Genomic DNA, 20,971 nt, shown 5'->3' with positions numbered 1-20,971 from the left:
ACTTTCTGCTCTGATGAAACAAAAATAGAACTGTTTGGCCATAATGACCACCGTTATGTTTGGAGGAAAAAGGGAGAGGCTTGCAAGCCGAAAAACACCATCCCAACCGTGGTGCACTTCACAAAATAGATAGTTTCATGAGGGAGGAAAATTATGTGGATATATTGAAGCAACATCTCAAGACATCAGTGAGGAAGTTAAAGCTTGATCGCAAATGGGTCTTCCAAATGGACAATGACCCCAAGCATACTTCAAAGGTTGTGGCAAAATGGTTTAAGGACAACAAAGTCAAGGTATTGGAGTGGCCTAAAACAGGGAATTTTTACTAGGATTAAATGTCAGGAATTGTGAAAACGGAGTTGAAATGTATTTGCCTAAGGTGTATGTAAACTTCCGACTTCAACTGTATATAGTTACACGTCCCTGATCACTCTATTGAAGCAAAAAAAACACTTGACTTTCAATATAAAACGCAACCCGTCAATAAACAGCCGTACTCCTGCTTTCTCCCGTTGTGTCATTTACAAACAAACATGTGACTGGTGAGAGAGCAAAATTGCAAGATTATGTTATAATACGTTCATTGCATCAAATGGTTGTTTTATGCAACAGAAGAGGGTTGTTATAACTCTATTGTGTCTGTGTGAACTGAAAATGGGCCAGACAGGAGATTTACGATGTCTTTGGGTGATGCCGCATTTCAGAGCATGAGTTAATGTTTCTGTTCTATAAGGTACCAGGGAGAGATGACCCCAGGGCCAGACCCTGGTCTCTACACAATGACATACTGTCTGCCGTGAATTCTAAGTATCTTTCATACTAATCTTAACCTTGTGACCCATTCTATACATCTGTTGGTTGTCATGAATATCCAGGAGGATGGACTTGCCTTTAAAAATGTGTTCTCAGTGATCACCTCCAGAGGTGATTACCGACCAGCTCCATTACTGCAGTAATGAAATAATAAAGTTTGATTGTTTTGAAGAAATGTAATAGTTTCTCATTTCGATCACAATATTTCCACCACACTTGCGCAACTGTTCTGGGGAACTATGGTAAGCTTCATAATGTAAAATAATGTGACAAGTGAAATAAAGAATGAGATCTGCTTAATCTCCTAACGTACTGCACAAGTTGACTGCAGGTACTTACTTAAAGTAGCTACAAATATGAACATTTATTGAAAAACTTAAAAGAAAGTTTCAAATGGTATTGACGGTATTGAAAAACCATCCTGTGGCTATTTCCAAATGCCTCGGTATACAGTATACTGACCAAAGCCCAGTGACTGTTGATGATAAATTAATAATTCAGGCTGTAGCCACTCAACAGGGGCTTGTGGGGCGTGTGAATCTTCCCAATGCCTGCTCTGACCAGAACAATCACTTAAGCCCTCTCTCCAAGGGCTCTCAGAGTAATGTCCACTCTGTCTCTTAGGACTGGTGTAATATCCCATGAAATGTTTTGATGAAGAGTCATCTCTGTTTTTACCAGTCAAATAATGTTTATGCTACCCAGAAGACAATCCTCTGTTTATGCTGTCTACTAGTATTTGCTTCGTATATATTCATACGACATGGCCATATTGTACAACCTCATAGCGTACTAGACTACAGCCATTTAGAAGCACTCTACAAATACAATAATGTTCCATTAAAATACAAAATGACCTCATCTGTGTCTGTTGGCTAAAATGTAAATGACCACAGGTGCATACTGCATACAGAGACAGAGGTGATATAGTGGTTGTCGAGGAGTGTTGCCTTGCTGTTTGCTACAGATCTTCTCTTTGTGTGTCTCCGTGTCTCTATTTTCTATGTCTCCTGACCTGAGCAACTGCACACGAAGAGAGAAGCAGAGCAGAGCAGATGAAATGGTCATAAAGACAACAGGACCACAGGCAGACCTACTGGGCCACAGTGTGGGGCGTTTTGATTGCAGGAGAGACTGTCCACCAGTCAGAGCAATACCAGAGGAGACTTCCCAATCCGGCCTTCTCATCCCTTATCACCAGAGACTCATCCATTAATGCATGGCTCTGGCTCTGAAATCTGTCGTAGAACCTAGCATATGGAATTGTTTTAAGATGGTCATACCAAGGATCATTTAGCTATTTGATTCCGAATTTTAGGACCCCGATGTATAAAAAAATAAAAATAATAATTTGATGAAACATTGAATCTGGCCTTGCTGCTTTTAGCCCATAGAAACGCATTGAATAACAGCTTCATACATGGATAAACAGACAGTCAAAAAAAAGAATCAAAAGGGAGTTTAGTAACTTTACCCAGCTACCTTCAGACTAGTCTTGTGGCCCTCCTAGAGACTCACCTTTCCATGGAGGGGTCATATTAGTGTGTAGGACCAACCGTTGAAACGCTACAGATGTTTTCGTGAGAAGACTGATTTTCGGGAAGTCTCATGGTCTGACAAACCCCTCTCTAGCTGTGTCACCTTTCATCGCAAATACAGAAGGGCGACGTCGGGGAAATGCGGTGGATTTAGACGCATCCCATGCAGATAAAACCCACATCTCTAGCTTAAACTGATGGATTTTGATGGGGACTTTGTTATTATGCTAGTTAGATTTCCACGGGGACATCGACTCTACGGTTAACCCTTAACTCTCTACAGACTCACCCTCTCTGCTCCCTCTGGGGTCCAACTGTCAAAGCTTCTGTAGAAAGGCATCCAACTCAGAGACTCACACATACATAGCATCCCATGACCCAACGCTGACCATTTGCATTACGGGTGGCAATGATGAGTTACACACATGGACAAACAGTATTTGACAAAGCAAAAATGGAAATGATGGCCAATGGAGATGTAAGCTATCTGTGTCTAGTTTACCATCTGCTGTTGTCTGTATCATTTTAGTGCAGTCTGCCTGCTGACTGACAAACCTAGAATCTATTTAGTAGCTAGGATACTGTAGTATTTAGCTATTTACCATGCTGTAAGTGGGCTGTAAGCCTATAGACGTAGGGCTAGGGGTATTTAGCGTCCATCATAATTGTGCCTTGTGTGTGTGTCCAGGGTCGTATTCATTAGGCACCAAACGTAAGACAACAGACTGAAACAGGCAGGGAATACCTGGATATTGATTTCCGTTACAAAATGTTTTCTGCTGCATGCCCTAAGGAATACGACCTGTGTGTGTGTGTGTGTGTGTGTGTGTGTGTGTGCTGAGCCAAAGAAAGCACAGCTTACAAAGTAGATGTCTGTGATTGGCACGTCATCCTCGTCATCCTGTGAGGCTTGGCTGGTGCATCCGGACCCAGACACTGTGCTGCCCCGGCGGTCCCGCTCAGCCTCCACAACCACAACCTTGGGACTGACAGTGGCCCCTGGGCCAGGGGTCTCAGCAGAGGCTTCAGCAGGGGCCCCAGGGGCTGGGGGATAGGCAGCAGCAGAGGCTAATTCTGGTAACTCACTGAGAGAAGAGACAGGGGGGGGGGGGGGTCAGACACACCTGCTCATACACAACCACAGATGTGATAAGACATACTGTACATACCTGTTCTCTAACACACACACCTGCTCTCGCTCTCTCACGCACAGGATAGAATAGCTGTACAGACAAATGATCAGGGCCACTTCCTATTAAGCCATTCCAATGAACAAGAACCAGCCCAGCCAGGCAGAGCTGAGACTGAGCCGTATGATCAGAAGGATGGTTTATGATGACGGCACTAACCCAGACTTACAGTACCAGATGGCATGGTGCCACGCCACCACAATCCCTCTATTTTCCAGGCCCAGATCATTGCCTATTAGGAACGACTTAAGCTGATCCCAGATTGTTTTCTCAGCCTTGTGTGTTTAGAGCTTACGCTGAAAAACCTGGAGCCTGGCGTTCCTAAAGAGCAATGACAGCATCTCCGACTCAGAGACAGACCTGATTGGTTGGGAAGAAGTCTTTAAAATGGGTGGACTTGATGTTGCCATGCAGCCATGGACCTTGCACTCGCTCTCTCTTTTATTCTCTCTTGTCCTCACCTCACTCTCTCTCCCCCAGCAGGGAAGTCTCTGAGGCTGCTTTGAGGAGCCGGGTCTCCAGATGGCTAATTCCCCAGTACCCCGTTGGCCTGCCTGCCCGCTTCGCCCTTCTACCCCACCCAGCCCCCCTGAGGCCATATGTTTGGCCCTGTCTCAGCATCTCAGCCCAAGCCCCAGACCCTCTGACCTAGTTCCACTGCCCCGGCCGCACCACGACTTTCCCAATGCACTCCTGTCTGCCTGTCTCACCCTTTTACCCTGTCTCTCACCCTACTCCACTCTCTTAAACTAATTAGATGGCTGCTCCAGAGAACATCCACAGGCAGCGCTTATCTGTCCATAATAATGGATTTATAGCAACAGTCCGCAACTACTCCAATAACCAAATGGGATTTAGAGTAATGTGGGGACTTAATATCATCGCCGCCCTATCAACCAAATGGGAGCATGGCTCCCCCACTTCCCAGAGTGCAGTGTTGGCTAACCAAGGTGTTATTCTGTCGCAGGTGAGACATTTTCAGTGTATTTTTAGTGAAAAGCAGAAGCAACTGCGGCACGGTTCTTATTGGGGTCAGAGCAGTCGTAACCGGTCTGTAACTTGACAAACCCTTCAGAAAGGTAGCAATCTGGGACACTTTATACCCACGACGCCATGTGTTCCAGGGAGCGCTTATATGAACCAGCGAGCATGTTAGGTACCAAGATGGTGCCCGTTGAAAGGTTAACCTGGTTTCAGCGAGTGTGTTGGATGCTAGGTGTGCTGCTCAGTAGAGTTGAGCCAGGCTTTTCAGGGCTTTGTGTGATACATCTTGGTCTATGTAGAGTAAGGCTGAGGCTGTGTACCTGGTCTCTGGAGAGGGCTGTGGGGCCGTGATGGTGGGCTCGCTGTCGTGTCTCTTCACCTCCACCTCCACCGTGATGGTCTGCTGCTCCTCCTCATGCACCTCCTCCTGAGTCCTACACACAAACATGCGTAACGTAAGTACACACGCACACACACATTCAGCTCCAAAAGTATTTGGACAGTGACAAATCGTGTATCGTTTCGGCTCTTTACTCCAGCACTTTGGATTTGAAGTGATACTATGACTATGAGGATATAGTTCAAACTGTCAGCTTTAACACACACACCACACATGCACGCACGCACGCACGCACGCACGCACACACACACACACACACACACACACACAGGAAATGCAACTGAGCGACAGGAAGGGTGGTCACATCCATAAAAACACAGACCAACAGGCATACCTGACACACCCTAGTGTAGTAGCCTTCCTCACTGGTCAGAGACAGAATGACTAGCGCTGTAATAACACCAAACTACCAAGTCCTTTATACAACGGGATAAGTTGTACATTTCATACAGGCCATGCAGAGTAGTGCTCTTACCTCCCGTCATGGCTGACAGACTGGGTGTGCCTCCTGCAGAGAAACAGACGGACAGAGAGACCACTGTAAGTTAATGGTGTTATAAGCCAGGGAGGGGTACATAAAATAGGCTCTATAGCTTTGACTGTTCAACACAATTAGTTATTGTTGGTTATTCGGTCATGAATATAACCATTATATTATGAACTGGGTGGTTCGAGCCCTGAATGCTGATTGGCTGAAAGCCATGGTATATCAGATCGTATACCACGGGTAAGACAAAACATTTATTTTTACTGCTCTAATTACATTGGTAACCAGTTTATAATAGCAATAAGGCAACTTGGGGGTTTGTGGTATATGGCCAATATACCACGGCCAACGGCTGTATGCAGGCACTCCCCTTAGCAGTGGTATATTGGCCATATACCACACCTCCGTGTGCCTTATCGCTTAATTATACATCTTGACTTATTTTCTTCTTCTTGTTTTTTATTTTATTCTCATGAAAAGGACATGCTCCACATGCGTCATGAAAACATGCTCCAGAAATAGGACATTTTGTCCATAGTGGTACCTTCTCTCAGAGCTGTTGTTCTGGTACCTGTAGCGGGGGTGCTCTGCTCCAGCGTCTGAGGGAGACCTCTCTGGGATGGACAGAGAGGTGGTGGAGGAGAGCGTGGTGGCGATGGAGGCTGTGGTCGCCTCCTCAAATGACGGAGGGGTGCAGGGGAGGAGGTCTGGTCGCCCTGAGAGAAAGACAGAAGGGGGAGAGAGAATCAGAACGGCTTGTCAAAACACCTGCATCCAGTCTCCGTTAACAGCTAGGTTAAAATGATAGAGCAGCGTGAAGAAGGTGGAGTATGTGATGGGGGGGGGGGGGGTCTGCATGGTCTAGTACCCCCTACCCTCGTCCTCCAGCGTGGGGAAGCTGCGTGCTCCTCTCAGGTCGTAGATGTTGTCGTCTCTCTCAGAGGGCAGCTGGCTGGCTGACCAGGCGGCCCCGGGGCCAGTGTACTTAGTCACCGTCAGGCCCACACGGCCCTTCTTAATGGGAGAAGACTTCAAGGCTGCAGAACACACACAAGAGGAATAACATCACTAAGGGAACACTTGTCTTCTTATTCCCAAAGGGAACAGTACTGCTGAACAATTAAACAAAAATGGCCACCGGGCTATTACATTGACCCCTCCATTTGTTTTGTACACTGCTGCTACTCGCTGTTTATTATCTATTCATAGTCACTTCAGCCCTACCTACATGTACAAATGACCTCTAACCTGTACCCCCGCACACTGACTCGGTACCGGTACCCTCTGTATATAGCCTCACTGTTGTTATGTTATTGTGTTTTTTTACTTTAGTTTCTTTGGTAAATATTTTCTTAACTCTTCTTGAACTATACTGTTGGTTAAAGGCTTGTAAGTAAGCATTTCACGCTAAGGTCTACACTTGTTGTATTCGGCGCATGTGACAAAGTTTGATTTGATTTGACTAAGTGTGTGTGCTTGAGTGTTCAATCTTTTCTAATACCTCTCAGTACAAAATACATAACGGAGTATTTGCAGTGCAAGTGAAAAAATACATCCATTCATAAGACATCGAGTTAATAGCCAACAGCAACCTTCAAGCATAACAATAAGTGAATTAAGCAGTGGAAGCGTTGTGTCTGCCAGTCTGACTGACTGGTAATCTAGTCTGATCAGGTCTACTCACATGAGCTCTTCTTAAACACAGTGCTGCTCATAAATTTGAAGAACCTGTCTGCATAGAAGCCAGGACGGTGGACTGATACGGTGTCCTGAGAGAGAGAAGAGAGAAGTGAGAGAGAGAGAGAGAGAGAGAAGAGAGAAGAGAGAAGAGAGAGAGAGAAAGACAGGCAGAGAGAAATGGTATGAGGAGAGAAAGACAAAGTGAACGAGAGAGCGGTAGAGGGAGAGAGAACAAAAAGACGTTTAAATACAGCGTCTCCCCATATGCTGTACGTCTCCCTGCATGGCCTAGTGTATGAATCTTCTCTCTCTACAGGGGGCCAGAAGAAAATAACACTTCCTCATCCCATCCTATTATTCAGAGGTAAGCATCACTGCAGCTGAATAAATCCCGATCTGTGTATGTGTTGGTTGTGTTAACTCTGAGAATATATAGCCCTTAATCATTCACTCATTATGCTGGTTTCACAACACGTCACAGAGACAGGGTGAGAAAATAAGGTGATGTACACCAGGCTTGTTAGACAAGAGGGGGAGGGGAAAAAAAGAAAGAAAGAGCAAAAAAAGACTGTGGTTCTATACTAGGAGCATCCTGGAGATGATGTCTGAGAGGAAAGAGGGGAGTCTGAGGTGCTTGAGGTCAGAGCCAGAGGATCTGTTAGAGATGAGGAGGAGGCGGAGGAAGCTCTTACTGGCTCACTGAGTACATGTGTATTGGACAGATTCAATAAGGAGGCTACACACACACACACTACTTAGACAAGTGGCCTGAAGGACCTGTACTGTTGCACTGATACACAAGACCAAACACACACAAAAGGCTACCCTGCTTCTCCTTAATAGCTCAACCTGTCTGTATAGGTGTGACTTCATCAATAAATGCATGATGGAAAAGAATGGCAGGGTATAGCGCACACCCAGACAGAGGGGGGGGACAGACAGACGCTAGCTTGCTGTTCAATGATTAAAACCACACAGCTGGTCACAGCTGTTTGTCTGGGAGGGGCTGAGGTAAGACAGACTGTCTTGTCCATAAGAAGGACTAGGGACCAGGAGTTTTTCCAAAACACATGACCTGAGTGGGAAAAACTCTGGGCTCTACTCATAGGTCACATGATCAGGAAACTCTTGGCTGCTAAGCATGACCAAAGAAAACCTCGACCAGTCACAAGACTTGGCCATAGAATAGCATTACATAACCCATAAGCCAGAGAAGAAAGGGATATTGGAAATGATTATGTTCATAAAGAGCTCAGATATGATTACAGAGTCCACTGTAATAAGAAATACAAATGAAGAGGGATTATGACGGACGTGAAACTCACCCCATCATGAACCATAGCCTTCCATGTGTGCTCCAGCTTCTTTATTAGCCTGGAACCAGAAAGAAATAACAGTCAAACGTTTGATATTCAAAATGCATTATGGTCACAGAGACAAATACAGTATAAACAGCGGCAGCCATCCACGGCTACAGGCTGTTTTCTACACTGATGGAGGCTGAATATTTTGTTACACTTATGAAGCTGGGAGGCTGGTTCTATATGACAGAGAGTGACTGAATGAGTTATAATATATACTGAGCAAAAACATAAAAATGCAACACGCAACAATTTCAAAGATTTTACTGAATTACAGTTCATATAAGGAAATCAGTCAATTGAAATGTATTCATTAGGCCCTGATCTATGGATTTTACATGACTGGGAATACAGATATGCATCTGTTGATCACAGATACCTTAAAAAAAAAAAGTAAGGGCGTTTATCAGAAAACATGTCCGTAACTGGTGTGGCCACCATTTGCCTCATGACTCTTTTGCATAGAGTTGATCAGGCTGTTGATTGGGGCCTGTGGAATGTTGTCCCACTCCTCTTCAATGGCGGTGCGATGTTGCTGGATATTGGCGGGAACTGGAACACGCTGTCATACACGTTGATCCAGAGCATCCCAAACATGCTCAATGGGTGACATGTGTGATGAGTATGCAGGACATGGTTGAACTGGGTACAGATCCTTGCAAAATGGGGCTGTACATTATCATGCTGAAACATGAGGTGATGGCGGGTGGATGAATGATACGACAATGATCTCGTCACGGTATCTCGGTGCATTCAAATTGCCATCGATAAAATGCAATTGTGTTCGTTGTCTGTAGCTTATGCCTGCCCATACCATAACCCCACCGCCACCATTGACATCAGCAAACTGCTCGCCCACACAACGCCATACACGTGGTCTGCTGTTGTGAAGCTGGCTGGACGCACTGCCAAATTTTCTAAAACGATGAGGCGGCTTATGGTAGAGAAAATGACCATCAGTTATCTGGCAACAACTCTGGTAGACATTCCTGCAGTAAGCATGCCAATTGCTTGCTCCCTCAAAACAGCAAAGACATCTACGGCATTGTGCTGTGTGACAAAACTGCACATTTTAGAGTGGCCTTTTATTGTCCCCAGCACAAGATGCACCTGTTTAATGATCACTAACAGGGATGTAAACAAATTTGTGCAATTTTTTTGTTGAGAAATAAGCTTTTTGTGTAAATGGAACATTTCTGGCATCTTTTATTTCCGCTAACGCAACATGGGACAAACACTTCACATGTTGTGTTTATATTTTTGTACAGTGTAGTTACTTGGGTCATATTCATTAGGACCCATACTGAAGAAAATAGGGACTTATCTGAACTTCTCCAATAAGAAATGTACATTTTCATTTCCGTTCCAAAACATTTTGCTAGTGTGCCCTAATGAACACGACTCTGTATAATTGATATGATGTATGGATACGTGTATGACTGAATGATTATTACCTGTAGGATTGCAGGATGTCTATGATTCCGATGTAGAGGAGTAGACGCTCTCCTTTCCCATTGACTGCTGGGATGCCTCCCATTCTACAGAGACAAACATGAAGAGATGAAGTGAGATACAAAAAGGTGGCACTGACAAACAGAGATATACAAGGAGACAACAAGCAACACTCATAGACACACACACACACAGCCTGTCACACGTCTCAGTCACTCACGTGTCGTCTGTTTCGATAGACTCCCCGCAGGCAGCCCCTCCCTGGATAGACTCCATGGCAGTGGAGTAGAGGGCCTTCTGGGCCACGGGCCTCTTCTCATCCTTCTCTCCTCCCTCCATCTGCTGCTCCCTCTCTGCCTGGTCGATGTTATGGACCCCCAGCAGCAAGCTGTAGTCCATGATCTTAAAGCTCTCCAGCACCTGGGAACATACACAGAGACATGGGTCCTGGTTATGGGACTGAGCCAGGCCTTAAAACCCTATGAACAGGTCCACAGGTCAATGGAGTCCTTCTTAATGATATTTTCTATTACAGTTCAGGGCATTAAAAAGTTAACCTGTACTGCAGTGCCATATAAAACATTTGCAACACAGTGGATGATGTAATCGCACAGTCAGGGGCATATTTCATAAATGTATTTAATTATGAACTTACTGCTTGGCGTCAAAGAGAGTTTGTCATATTATATTTGCCCTCAACTGTAGGTTTCAAACCAGGTCAATGTATAATTTAAACCCTTATAGCAATGGGTCTGAAAACCCGGCTGGTTTTCCTCACCAAACAGTCTCTCTGCAGGGTCTTGACCAGAGCGCTGTACATATCCTGGTCCAGCATCAGGCCATCCTGCAGGTCCTGCATGAAGTCCAGGTCTTTGAAGGTGGGCTTGGCTTTCTGTCTCTCCTTCTTGGAGGCACAGCGTTTATACGTGGAGCCCTTCAGGTCAAACTTGAGGTGCATGCGGACGGCGCGCGGTAGAACATTGTTCATGACCACCATGCGGATGTTCTTACCGCCAGATTGGATGCAGTACAGGCCGAAGAACTTGGGAAGCAGGGTGCGAGGGTTCTGGTTGAGGTTCTGGATAGCGAGAGAGACAGTGTGAGAAAAAGGCCAATGGCACCAAGGCCAGACCAAGAGCACAGGGCAGTATTGGAACAAACAGTCCATGATTTGGTACCACCTGATTCTTCAAGACCAAACTAACCTTCAAAATATTCAAAACACATGAATAGGCAAAGAAAAAAGGCAGAAAGCAGTAACCCAATGCACGAGCCGTTTAAACACATCTAATTCACCCTTCAGTAAAAATATATCCTTATCATCAATCTTCCCCTTTAAATTAGGTTAACCAAGCGACACGTTGCAAAAACATTGACCGTAACCTCCTGAATCCCATTAAAGTAATGACAGAGGAGCCTGCTCCTTATCCACTCAAAAACAACTGCTGGCTGGCTGACTGGCTGGCTGGCTGGCAGACAGGCACGACAGACAGGCAGACAGACAGAGAGCAAGTGGGGGAGAGAGAGATAGAGAGAGAGATAGAGAGGGAAAGAGGGGCGACAGAAAGGGGTCGGAGGGGGCCAGAGGGGCCGCAGGACTCCAACAGAAGCATGCTGAGGGTGCCTTCAGGCTTTTAGGCCACAGCCAGTGACCTTCAAAGGAGAGACCGACTGAGGCATGATAGAGAGTAGGAGGAAGAGAGGAATAGAGAGAAACAGAGAGAGAGGGAGGGAACCCATATCCTCCAGCCACAGACGACCCATCTGTCCATGAGTGGGGGGCACAGCGCTGACAAGTCAACAACAGACACGTGAGAGAGAGAGAGAGAGAGAGAGAGAGAGAGCGGGGGAGGAACAACAGGGATAGAGAAAGAGAGATGTGAGAGGATGAGAACAAGTGAAAGCGTAACAGAGAATAGAGCTTGGCATTGAAACATTAAATGGGGGAGAAAACATGCAAGGAAATTAATAATAGCATGAGTGCAAAACAAGTGTGAGGGGTAAAAGTGAGAGGGTGGCACGGACGTCTGTTACATCACCATGCTTTGCATTTTGCCCCCAGCCCAACCCAGTCCTGTCAGGTGCTGCAGACGTGTAGAGTTGCTCTACTGCCTGTGTATGTGTGTGTGTCTCCCCACTGTGTCTCAGTCAGTCAGTCTCAGTCTGTTATGGCTTCAGGCTATAGACAAGCTGCATGGCTCAGAATTTCTCTGGGCTCCTTAACTCGTATACCTAAAACACCCATAAGAATCGTGCAACTGCAATGGTCTGGATCCCAAATTGTGGAAAAGGTCTGTGTAAATGTGTGAGTCTTCCTGTTCTCATGTAATAATGCTCTGTTGGTACATGAATGTCCACAAGCTTAGCACCACCAGGAACCTAAAATAGAAAGATGGACATACATGGAGCTGTTGCTATTTAAACAGAGTTCTACTGAAGTGTGACCAGAAATCGCTAACAAAGGCTCAACAACATCCTGCTTCTGTTACACAGTGACAAGGGCCTTACAAGGCTTGATGACCTCCAGTTATCTGCAGTCTAGACCAGGAATAGGCAACTGGCCACCCAGGCCCTCTGATCAATTTAGTCAGGGTCTCAACTTACTGCTGCGAGGTAGAATAGTAGAATACACACGGTGCAATTTTGAAATTTGGTTGTGCATCAACAGTTTCTCTCTTATGTCGGTCTCTGATTGTTACTCAATTAGCCCATGTCAGATAATTATTTTTTAGATTGTTAAATTAGTCTAGCGGCCAGCTATCTAAACTTGTAGTGATCAAGGTCAAATTACTGAAAACATTTCTCTCCATCCTATGGCAAAATGTGTAGATTTGCAGGAAACTAGCTTTTAAAACAGCAACATTTTCTCTACAGCACATGGCAAAATGTGTAGAATTGCATGAAATTAACGCTAAAACACATGGAGTTCAGATGTTGTGGCCCTCCACCCCCGTCAAAGTCGCCAATCCCTGGTCGAGACAATGAATGTAGTACCAAGGTGTAAAGCAGGTAGGCAGAGTTTGGGATTGGAGCAATGAAGTGTGTAAGGATTGTATCAGTAAAAACATGGGCTTCATCTTCCTTTGTGTCAGAAGGAATTTCAGATGAGTGTAGTATGTTAGTGAGTGGGATTACAATGAAGAGTGTAGTATGTGAAAGAATTATGCAGGGTGTGTGTGCACGTGCATGCACGGGTATCTGTACGTGCATGCTTGTGTGTGTGTGTTTCTGTATATGTGTGAACACTTGCGTTTGTGTATGTGTAAGTGCGTGCATGTGTGCATATTGTGAGTGTGTATTGCAAGTGTGTATTGCGAGTGTGTATTGTGTGTGCGTATTGTGAGTGTGTATTGTGTGTGCGTATTGTGAGTGCGTATTGTGTGTGTGTGGGGTCACATCTCACCATGTAGTATCCAGGCAGCAGCTTCTGTAGAAACTCTGCCTCCTTGTGCATGACAGTCTTGATGATGAACTCATCGTCCTTGGTCAGGTAGAACACAGAGCCACTGGCCCCGGGGTTGGACAACTCAATCAGGGGCTCGTTACACAGGGAGTACTAGAGACACAGAGATAAAAGAACATATACACACAGCCACAGACACAGAGGGACACTGGTCAGGTTGGGTAAAAGCACTGAAAAACTGAAATAAAATAACATTTCTGTTTGAAAACAAATATCACTTTTGGGGTTAGATACTAATCCTCCTTGGAAAAGCAGTGAATCAAGACAATAGTTTCTCCATAATCCATTACCTACCCCTTGTTGCGCTCCATTATTTTCTTTAGAGACAGCAAAACTATATCTGAAAACCCTGTCTATGTGGTAGTGGAAATTAGATGCTCTAATAAAGTGAGATGAAATGGGGACAAGCTAGAAACAACACCCTGTTGAAACACGCACAGCAGGAGACTGATGCATAAACATCCCAATCAGACAGTATTGGGAATGAGGGATGGAAGGACGGGATGGATGGAGAGAACGGTTGAGAGAGTGAGACCCAAATGGGAGAGAGAGATGAGAAAGGGGAAAAGAGAGGAAGAGAGAGAGAGGAGTGAGGGAGACAGAGGTAGAGAGAGGACGCGAGAGTAAGAGAGAAGGGACCCTGAGTGCAGAGAGCACGAGCACTGGCCCCAGGCACTGTGATGAATCACTGAGGCAGGAACACCTCGCACACACACTTGGCCAGTCTCACACACACACTACATTTTATTTAACTGGACAAGCTAGTTAAGAACAAATTCTTATTTACAATGACGGCTTACACTTGCCAAACCCAGATGACGCTGGGCCAATTGTGCGCCGCCCTATGGGACTCCCAATCACGGCCGGTTGTGATTAGAGGTCGACCGATTAATCGGAATGGCCGAATAATTAGGGCCGATTTCAAGTTCTCATAACAATCGGTAATCTGCATTTTTGTACGCCGATTACATTGCACTCCACGAGGAGACTGAGTAGCAGGCTGACTACCTGTTATGCGAGTGCAGCAAGGAGCCAAGGTAAGGTGCTAGCTAGCATTAAACTTATCTTCTAAAAAAACTATCAATCTTCACATAATCACTAGTTAACTACACATGGTTGATGATATTACTAGTTTATCTAGCTTGTCCTGCGTTGCATATAATCAATGGAGTGCCTGTTAATTTATCATTGAATCACAGCCTACTTCACCAAACGGGGGATTTAACAAGTGCATTCGTGAAAAAAGCACTGTCATTGCACCAATGTGTACCTAACCATACACATCAATGCCTTTCTTAAAATCAATACAGAAATATTTTTAAACCTGCATATTTAGTTAATATTGCCAGCTAACATGAATTTCGAGGGAAATTGTGTCACTTCTCTTGTGTTCTGTTCAAGCAGAGTCAGGGTATATGCAGCAGTTTGGGCCGCCTGGCTCGTTGCAAACTGTGTGAAGACCATTTCTTCCTAACAAAGACCGTAATTCATTTTCCAGAACTGTACATAATTATGACATAACATTGACGGTTGTGCAATGTAACAACAATAATTAAACTTAGGGATGTCACCCGTTCGATAAAATACGGAACGGTTCTGTATTTCACTGAAATAATAAATGTTTTGTTTTCGAAATGATAGTTTCCGGATTTGATCATATTAATGACCTATGGCTCGTATTTCTGTGTGTTATTATATTATAATTGTCACGTCCTGACCTTAGTTGGGGCGGCAGGGTAGCCTAGTGGTTAGAGCGTTGGACTAGTAACCGGAAGGTTGCAAGTTCAAACCCCCGAGCTGACAAGGTACAAATCTGTCGTTCTGCCCCTGAACAGGCAGGTAACCCACTGTTCCTAGGCCGTCATTGAAAATAAGAATTTGTTCTTAACTGACTTGCCTAGTTAAATAAAAAAGTTCCTTGTTTCTGTTTTAGTTTGGTTGGGGTGGGCAGTCTATGTTGTTTTTCTATGTTTTCCATTTCTGTGTTTGGCCTGGTATGGTTCTCAATCAGAGGCAGCCAGCTCTTCTCCTTCACCAGACAAAAACCTTTACAATAATTAAGTCTATGATTTGATAGAGCAGTCTGGCTGAGCGGTGGTAGGCAGCAGCAGGCTCGTAAGCGTTCATTCAAACAGCACTTTCCTGCATTTGCCAGCAGCTCTTCACTGTGCTTCAAGCATTGCGCTGTTTATGACTTCAAGCCTATCAACTCCCGAGATTAGGCTGGCAATACTAAAGTGCCTATTAGAACATACATCCAATAGTCAAAGGTATATGAAATAGAAATAGTATAGAGAGAAATAGTCCAATAATAACTACAACCTAAAACTTCTTACCTGGGAATATTGAAGACTCGTTTTAAAAGGAACCACCAGCTTTCATATGTTCTCATGTTCTGAGCAAGGAACTTAAACGTTAGCTTTTTTACATGGCACATATTGCACTTTTACTTTCTTCCCCAACACTTTGTTTTTTTCATTATTTAAACATGTTTCATTATTTATTTGAGACTAAATTGATTTTATTGATGTATTATATTAAGTTAAAAATAAGTGTTCATTCAGTATTGTTGTAATTGTCATTACACTATATATATATACACCAAAAAATTGTCAGATTAATCGGGATGAGCTTTTTTTGGTCCTCCAATAAATCGGTATCTGCGTGGAAAAATCATAATCATTTAACCTCTAGTTGTGATACAGCCTGGATACAAACCAGGGTGGCTGTAGTGACGCCTCAAGCGTTGAGATGCAGTGCCTTGGACCGCTGCACCACTCAGGAGCCCTGAATGCAGACCCTCAGAGAGACAGATGCACCTAATGCACAAAGGATCTTAAAATAGCCCAGGTCCATATGTTTATACATGAGACGGTCTGTTCCTTCAGGGGCTTCTGTAACGAGCTGCTCAGGTTGGGCTGACATCTCATCTCATCTCATGCTGTGTTCCGCTGTGTGTGTCTAGACCAGAACCCCGGTGTGCTTAACACATAACCAACCCTAAGTTAATGACAGACAGAGAGACGCTTCACGATTCACGGCCCCAACGAATTGTGAACGCAGCCTCCCGGAGCGGTTAGCCCTTGTGGCTTGGACCATGGATTGTCCTGGGCCTGTTGCTGCCCTGCAACAACACCAGGTCTATTTTGCTCCAGAGAAGTAGCTCATGTTCTCGTTGGCGCCATCTTCCCTGCGACCTGCCCTGTCTGCAACCGTGAGGGTAACAGAGTAGCCTACGTTGCTACCATGACAAAGACCAAAGCTGGTGAGAGTACTGATCGATCACAGGTGAAGGATCTTTTAAACAAAAATAGTTCTACAAGCAGTTGTTACAACAACAAGAAAATATCTTCAAGTGTTGTGTCCAAATATCAGTGGAGTCAACTACTAAAATAATGGATGACCTGACCAGGACCTGAAGAACTGTTTGCAGTTCTCCCAGGGTCAGCTCAATGAGTCTAAACAGGAGAACACCAAGATGACAGCAATCCATAAGTCATTGAGAGAGGACATCAGTTCTGTATGTGAATCCATGATAACAATGGAGAAATGAGCTTATCTCAAGGGAAAATAAAGATGGAACAACATTGTTGTGGACGGAATTGCAGAATCTCCACGAGTCCTGGACGGAGTTTGAAGACAAAGTGAGGGAAATTTTCAATGAGAAACTGAAGATGGACAACAGGAAGGAAGATTGAGATAGAGCACGCCCACAGGACTGGAAAACCCACCACCGGCCCAGATGACAGGCCCAGGCCGATAGTGGTCAAGTTCCTGAGGTTCAAGGACAAGCTAGCTGTTCTGGAAAGAGACAAACACTTCAAAGGGACGCACATCTTCTAGTAATTTCTGAGACTCCTTTAGATAATTCCTTTGATTATACAGCAGTAGCAATATAAGGAGATAACATTTACAAAAGAGACAGGAATGCTTATAGATTGCTATATATATATATATATATATATATATATATATATATATATATATATATATATATATATATACACACACATACACAGTGCCTTGCGAAAGTAGTCGGCCCCCTTGAACTTTGCGACCTTTTGCCACATTTCAGGCTTCAAACATAAAGATATAAAACTGTATTTTTTTTTGTGAAGAATCAACAACAAGTGGGACACAATCATGAAGTGGAACGACATTTATTAGATATTTCAAACTTTAACAAATCAAAAACTGAAAAAATTGGGCGTGCAAAATTATTCAGCCCCCTTAAGTTAATACTTTGTAGCGCCACCTTTTGCTGCGATTACAGCTGTAAGTCGTTTGGGGTATGTCTCTATCAGTTTTGCACATCGAGAGACTGAATTTTTTCCCCATTCCTCCTTGCAAAACAGCTCGAGCTCAGTGAGGTTGGATGGAGAGTATTTGTGAACAGCAGTTTTCAGTTCTTTCCACAGATTCTCGATTGGATTCAGGTCTGGACTTTGACTTGGCCATTCTAACACCTGGATATGTTTATTTTTGAATTTATGTTTTGGATCATTGTCTTGTTGGAAGACAAATCTCCGTCCCAGTCTCAGGTCTTTTGCAGACTCCATCAGGTTTTCTTCCAGAATGGTCCTGTAATTTGGCTCCATCCATCGTCCCATCAATTTTAACCATCTTCCCTGTCCCTGCTGAAGAAAAGCAGGCCCAAACCATGATGCTGCCACCACCATGTTTGACAGTGGGGATGGTGTGTTCAGGGTGATGGGCTGTGTTACTTTTATGCCAAACATAACGTTTTGCATTGTTGCCAAAAAGTTCAATTTTGGTTTCATCTGACCAGAGCACCTTCTTCCACATGTTTGGTGTGTCTCCCAGGTGGCTTGTGGCAAACTTTAAACGACACTTTTTACTTTATATATATTTAAGAAATGGTTTCTTCTTGCCACTCTTCCATAAAGGCCAGATTTGTGCAATATACGACTGATTGTTGTCCTATGGACAGAGTCTCCCACCTCAGCTGTAGATCTCTGCAGTTCATCCAGAGTGATCATGGGCCTCTTGGCTGCATCTCTGATCAGTCTTCTCCTTGTATGAGCTGACAGTTTAGAGGGACGGCCAGGTCTTGGTAGATTTGCAGTGGTCTGATACTCCTTCCATTTCAATATTATCGCTTGCACAGTGCTCCTTGGGATGTTTAAAGCTTGGGAAATATTTTTGTATCCAAATCCGGCTTTAAACTTCTTCACAACAGTATCTCGGACCTGCCTGGTGTGTTCCTTGTTCTTCATGATGCTCTCTGCGCTTTTAATGGACCTCTGAGACTATCACAGTGCAGGTGCATTTATACGGAGACTTGATTATACACAGGTGGATTGTATTTATCATCATTAGTCATTTAGGTCAACATTGGATCATTCAGAGATCCTCACTGAACTTCTGGAGAGAGTTTGCTGCACTGAAAGTAAAGGGGCTGAATAATTTTGCACGCCCAATTTTTCAGTTTTTGATTTGTTAAAAAAGTTTGAAATATCCAATAAATGTCGTTCCACTTCATGATTGTGTCCCACTTATTGTTGATTCTTCACAAAAAATACAGTTTTATATCTTTATGTTTGAAGCCTGAAATGTGGCAAAAGGTCGCAAAGTTCAAGGGGGCCGAATACTTTCGCAAGGCACTGTATATATACACACTGCTCAAAAAAATAAAGGGAACACTAAAATAACACATCCTAGAACTGAATGAATGAAATATTCTTATTAAATAATATTTTCTTTACATGGTTGAATGTGCTGAAAATCACACAATCACACAAAAATGATCAATGGAAATCAAATTTATCAACCCATGGAGGTCTGGATTTGGAGTCACACTCAAAATTAAAGTGGAAAACCACACTACAGGCTGATCCAACCGATGTAATGTCCTTAAAACAAGTCAAAATGAGGCTCAGTAGTGTGTGTGGCCTCCACGTGCCTGTATGACCTCCCTACAACGCCTGGGCATGCTCCTGATGAGGTGGCGGATGGTCTCCTGAGGGATCTCCTCCCAGACCTGGACTAAAGCATCCGCCAACTCCTGGACAGTCTGTGGTGCAATGTGGTGTTGGTGGATGGAGCGAGATATGATGTCTCATATGTGCTCAATTGGATTCAGGTCTGGGGAACGGGCGGGCCAGTCCATAGCATCAATGCCTTCCTCTTGCAGGAACTGCTGACACACTCCAGCCACATGAGGTCTAGCATTGTCTTGCATTAGGAGGAACTCAGGAGGAACCCAGGGCCAACTGCACCAGCATATGGTCTCACAAGGGGTCTGAGGATCTCATCTCTGTACCTAATGGCAGTCAGGCTACCTCTGGCGAGCACATGGAGGGCTGTGCGGCCCCCCAAGGAAATGCCACCCCACACCATGACTGACCCACCTCCAAACCGGTCATGCTGGAGGATGTTGCAGGCAGCAGAACGTTCTCCACGGCGTCTCCAGACTCTGTCACGTCTGTCACGTGTTCAGTGTGAACCGGCTTTCATCTGTGAAGAGCACAGGGCGCCAGTGGCGAATTTGCCAATCTTGGTGTTCTCTGGCAAATGCCAAACGTCCTGCATGGTGTTGGGCTGTAAGCACAACCCCCACCTGTGGACGTCGGGCCCTCATACCACCCTCATGGAGTCTGTTTCTGACCGTTTGAGCAGACACATGCACATTTGTTATGGGAAGTTTGCCTCTTTTCACTGACTCAGTTCTTTTCGACTCATTCAGTGAAAAAAACAAATATTTCAGAGGAGCGCGTATTAATCCTGCTGTAAAATCAATTGCGGCCAGCAAGTCAAGCGAACGACTAATATAATCACTTGTAAAAACGAATTGTGGCTCACGAGTCAGTAAAAAGAGTTGTTCTAAAATAATAACTTGTTCATGAACTGCATATCACAAATTATTTTCAAGTGCTAACAGTCAGTAACTAGATATGCTTGATAGTGTATGTGATTTAAACAGGTCTACTTTCTTGGGGACCTAAATATTGACTGGTTTTCATCAAGCTGTCCGCTCAAGAAGACGTTTCTCACTGTAAACCAGTGCCTATAATCTGGTTCAGGTTATTAATCAACCTAGCAGGGCGTTTACAAACACTACAGGAACTAGATCACATTTTTACTAATACTGTAGAACTTTGTTCTAAAGCTGTATCCATACCCATTGGATGCAGTGATCACAATATAGTGGCTAATTCCAGGAAAGCCAAAGTTCCAAAAGCCGGGCCTAAAATAGTTTATAAGAGATCATACAAAAGATTTAGCTGTTACTCTTATGTGGATGATGTAACAAATATATGTCACTAAACTCAACAAAAAGAAGACGAAACTGTATTATGAAGCCAAGATCAATGATAAATGAGTACTTTAAAGTACTTTAAATAAAAAGACAAATTCAACTCCACCTTTCATCAAATCAGATGGCTTATTCATCACAAAAACATTTGATATTGGCAATTATTTTTTATGATTACTTCATTGGCAAAATGGGCAAACTTAGGCAGGAAATGCCAACAATGAACAGTGAGCCATCTTATTCATGCCTAAAAAAAAACAAATCATGAAAGAAAAGCATTGAAAGTTTGAATTTAGTAAAGTTAGTGTTGGAGAGGTGGAAAAATTG

At 44.1% G+C, this 20,971-nt stretch overlaps 1 protein-coding gene across 3 annotated transcripts in view; it reads right to left on the bottom strand.

The window, feature by feature from the left end:
- The window catches only part of LOC123997117 (phosphatidylinositol 4-phosphate 5-kinase type-1 gamma-like), an 82,763-nt gene that overhangs the window by 9,963 nt on the left and 51,829 nt on the right, over positions 1 to 20,971 (bottom strand). For all 3 annotated transcript variants that reach the window (XR_006832093.1, XM_046301183.1, XM_046301184.1), the window contains exons 6-16: positions 13,309 to 13,461; positions 10,684 to 10,983; positions 10,126 to 10,325; positions 9,908 to 9,991; positions 8,418 to 8,466; positions 7,097 to 7,181; positions 6,288 to 6,449; positions 5,957 to 6,128; positions 5,401 to 5,433; positions 4,846 to 4,959; positions 3,214 to 3,436 (exon numbers count right to left, since the gene is read on the bottom strand). Coding sequence is in view for 2 of the 3 variants with exons in the window: in XM_046301183.1 (XP_046157139.1) it covers positions 3,214 to 3,436; positions 4,846 to 4,959; positions 5,401 to 5,433; positions 5,957 to 6,128; positions 6,288 to 6,449; positions 7,097 to 7,181; positions 8,418 to 8,466; positions 9,908 to 9,991; positions 10,126 to 10,325; positions 10,684 to 10,983; positions 13,309 to 13,461 (1,575 nt within the window). In the remaining variant the exon portion in view is untranslated. The remainder of the gene's footprint in view (positions 1 to 3,213; positions 3,437 to 4,845; positions 4,960 to 5,400; positions 5,434 to 5,956; positions 6,129 to 6,287; positions 6,450 to 7,096; positions 7,182 to 8,417; positions 8,467 to 9,907; positions 9,992 to 10,125; positions 10,326 to 10,683; positions 10,984 to 13,308; positions 13,462 to 20,971) is intronic.

Source organism: Oncorhynchus gorbuscha, linkage group LG15, assembly GCF_021184085.1.
Source record: "Oncorhynchus gorbuscha isolate QuinsamMale2020 ecotype Even-year linkage group LG15, OgorEven_v1.0, whole genome shotgun sequence".
NCBI classification, from domain to species: domain Eukaryota; kingdom Metazoa; phylum Chordata; class Actinopteri; order Salmoniformes; family Salmonidae; genus Oncorhynchus; species Oncorhynchus gorbuscha.
Note: the sequence above shows the minus strand (reverse complement) of the source record. Positions and strands in the feature narration are given on the sequence as shown.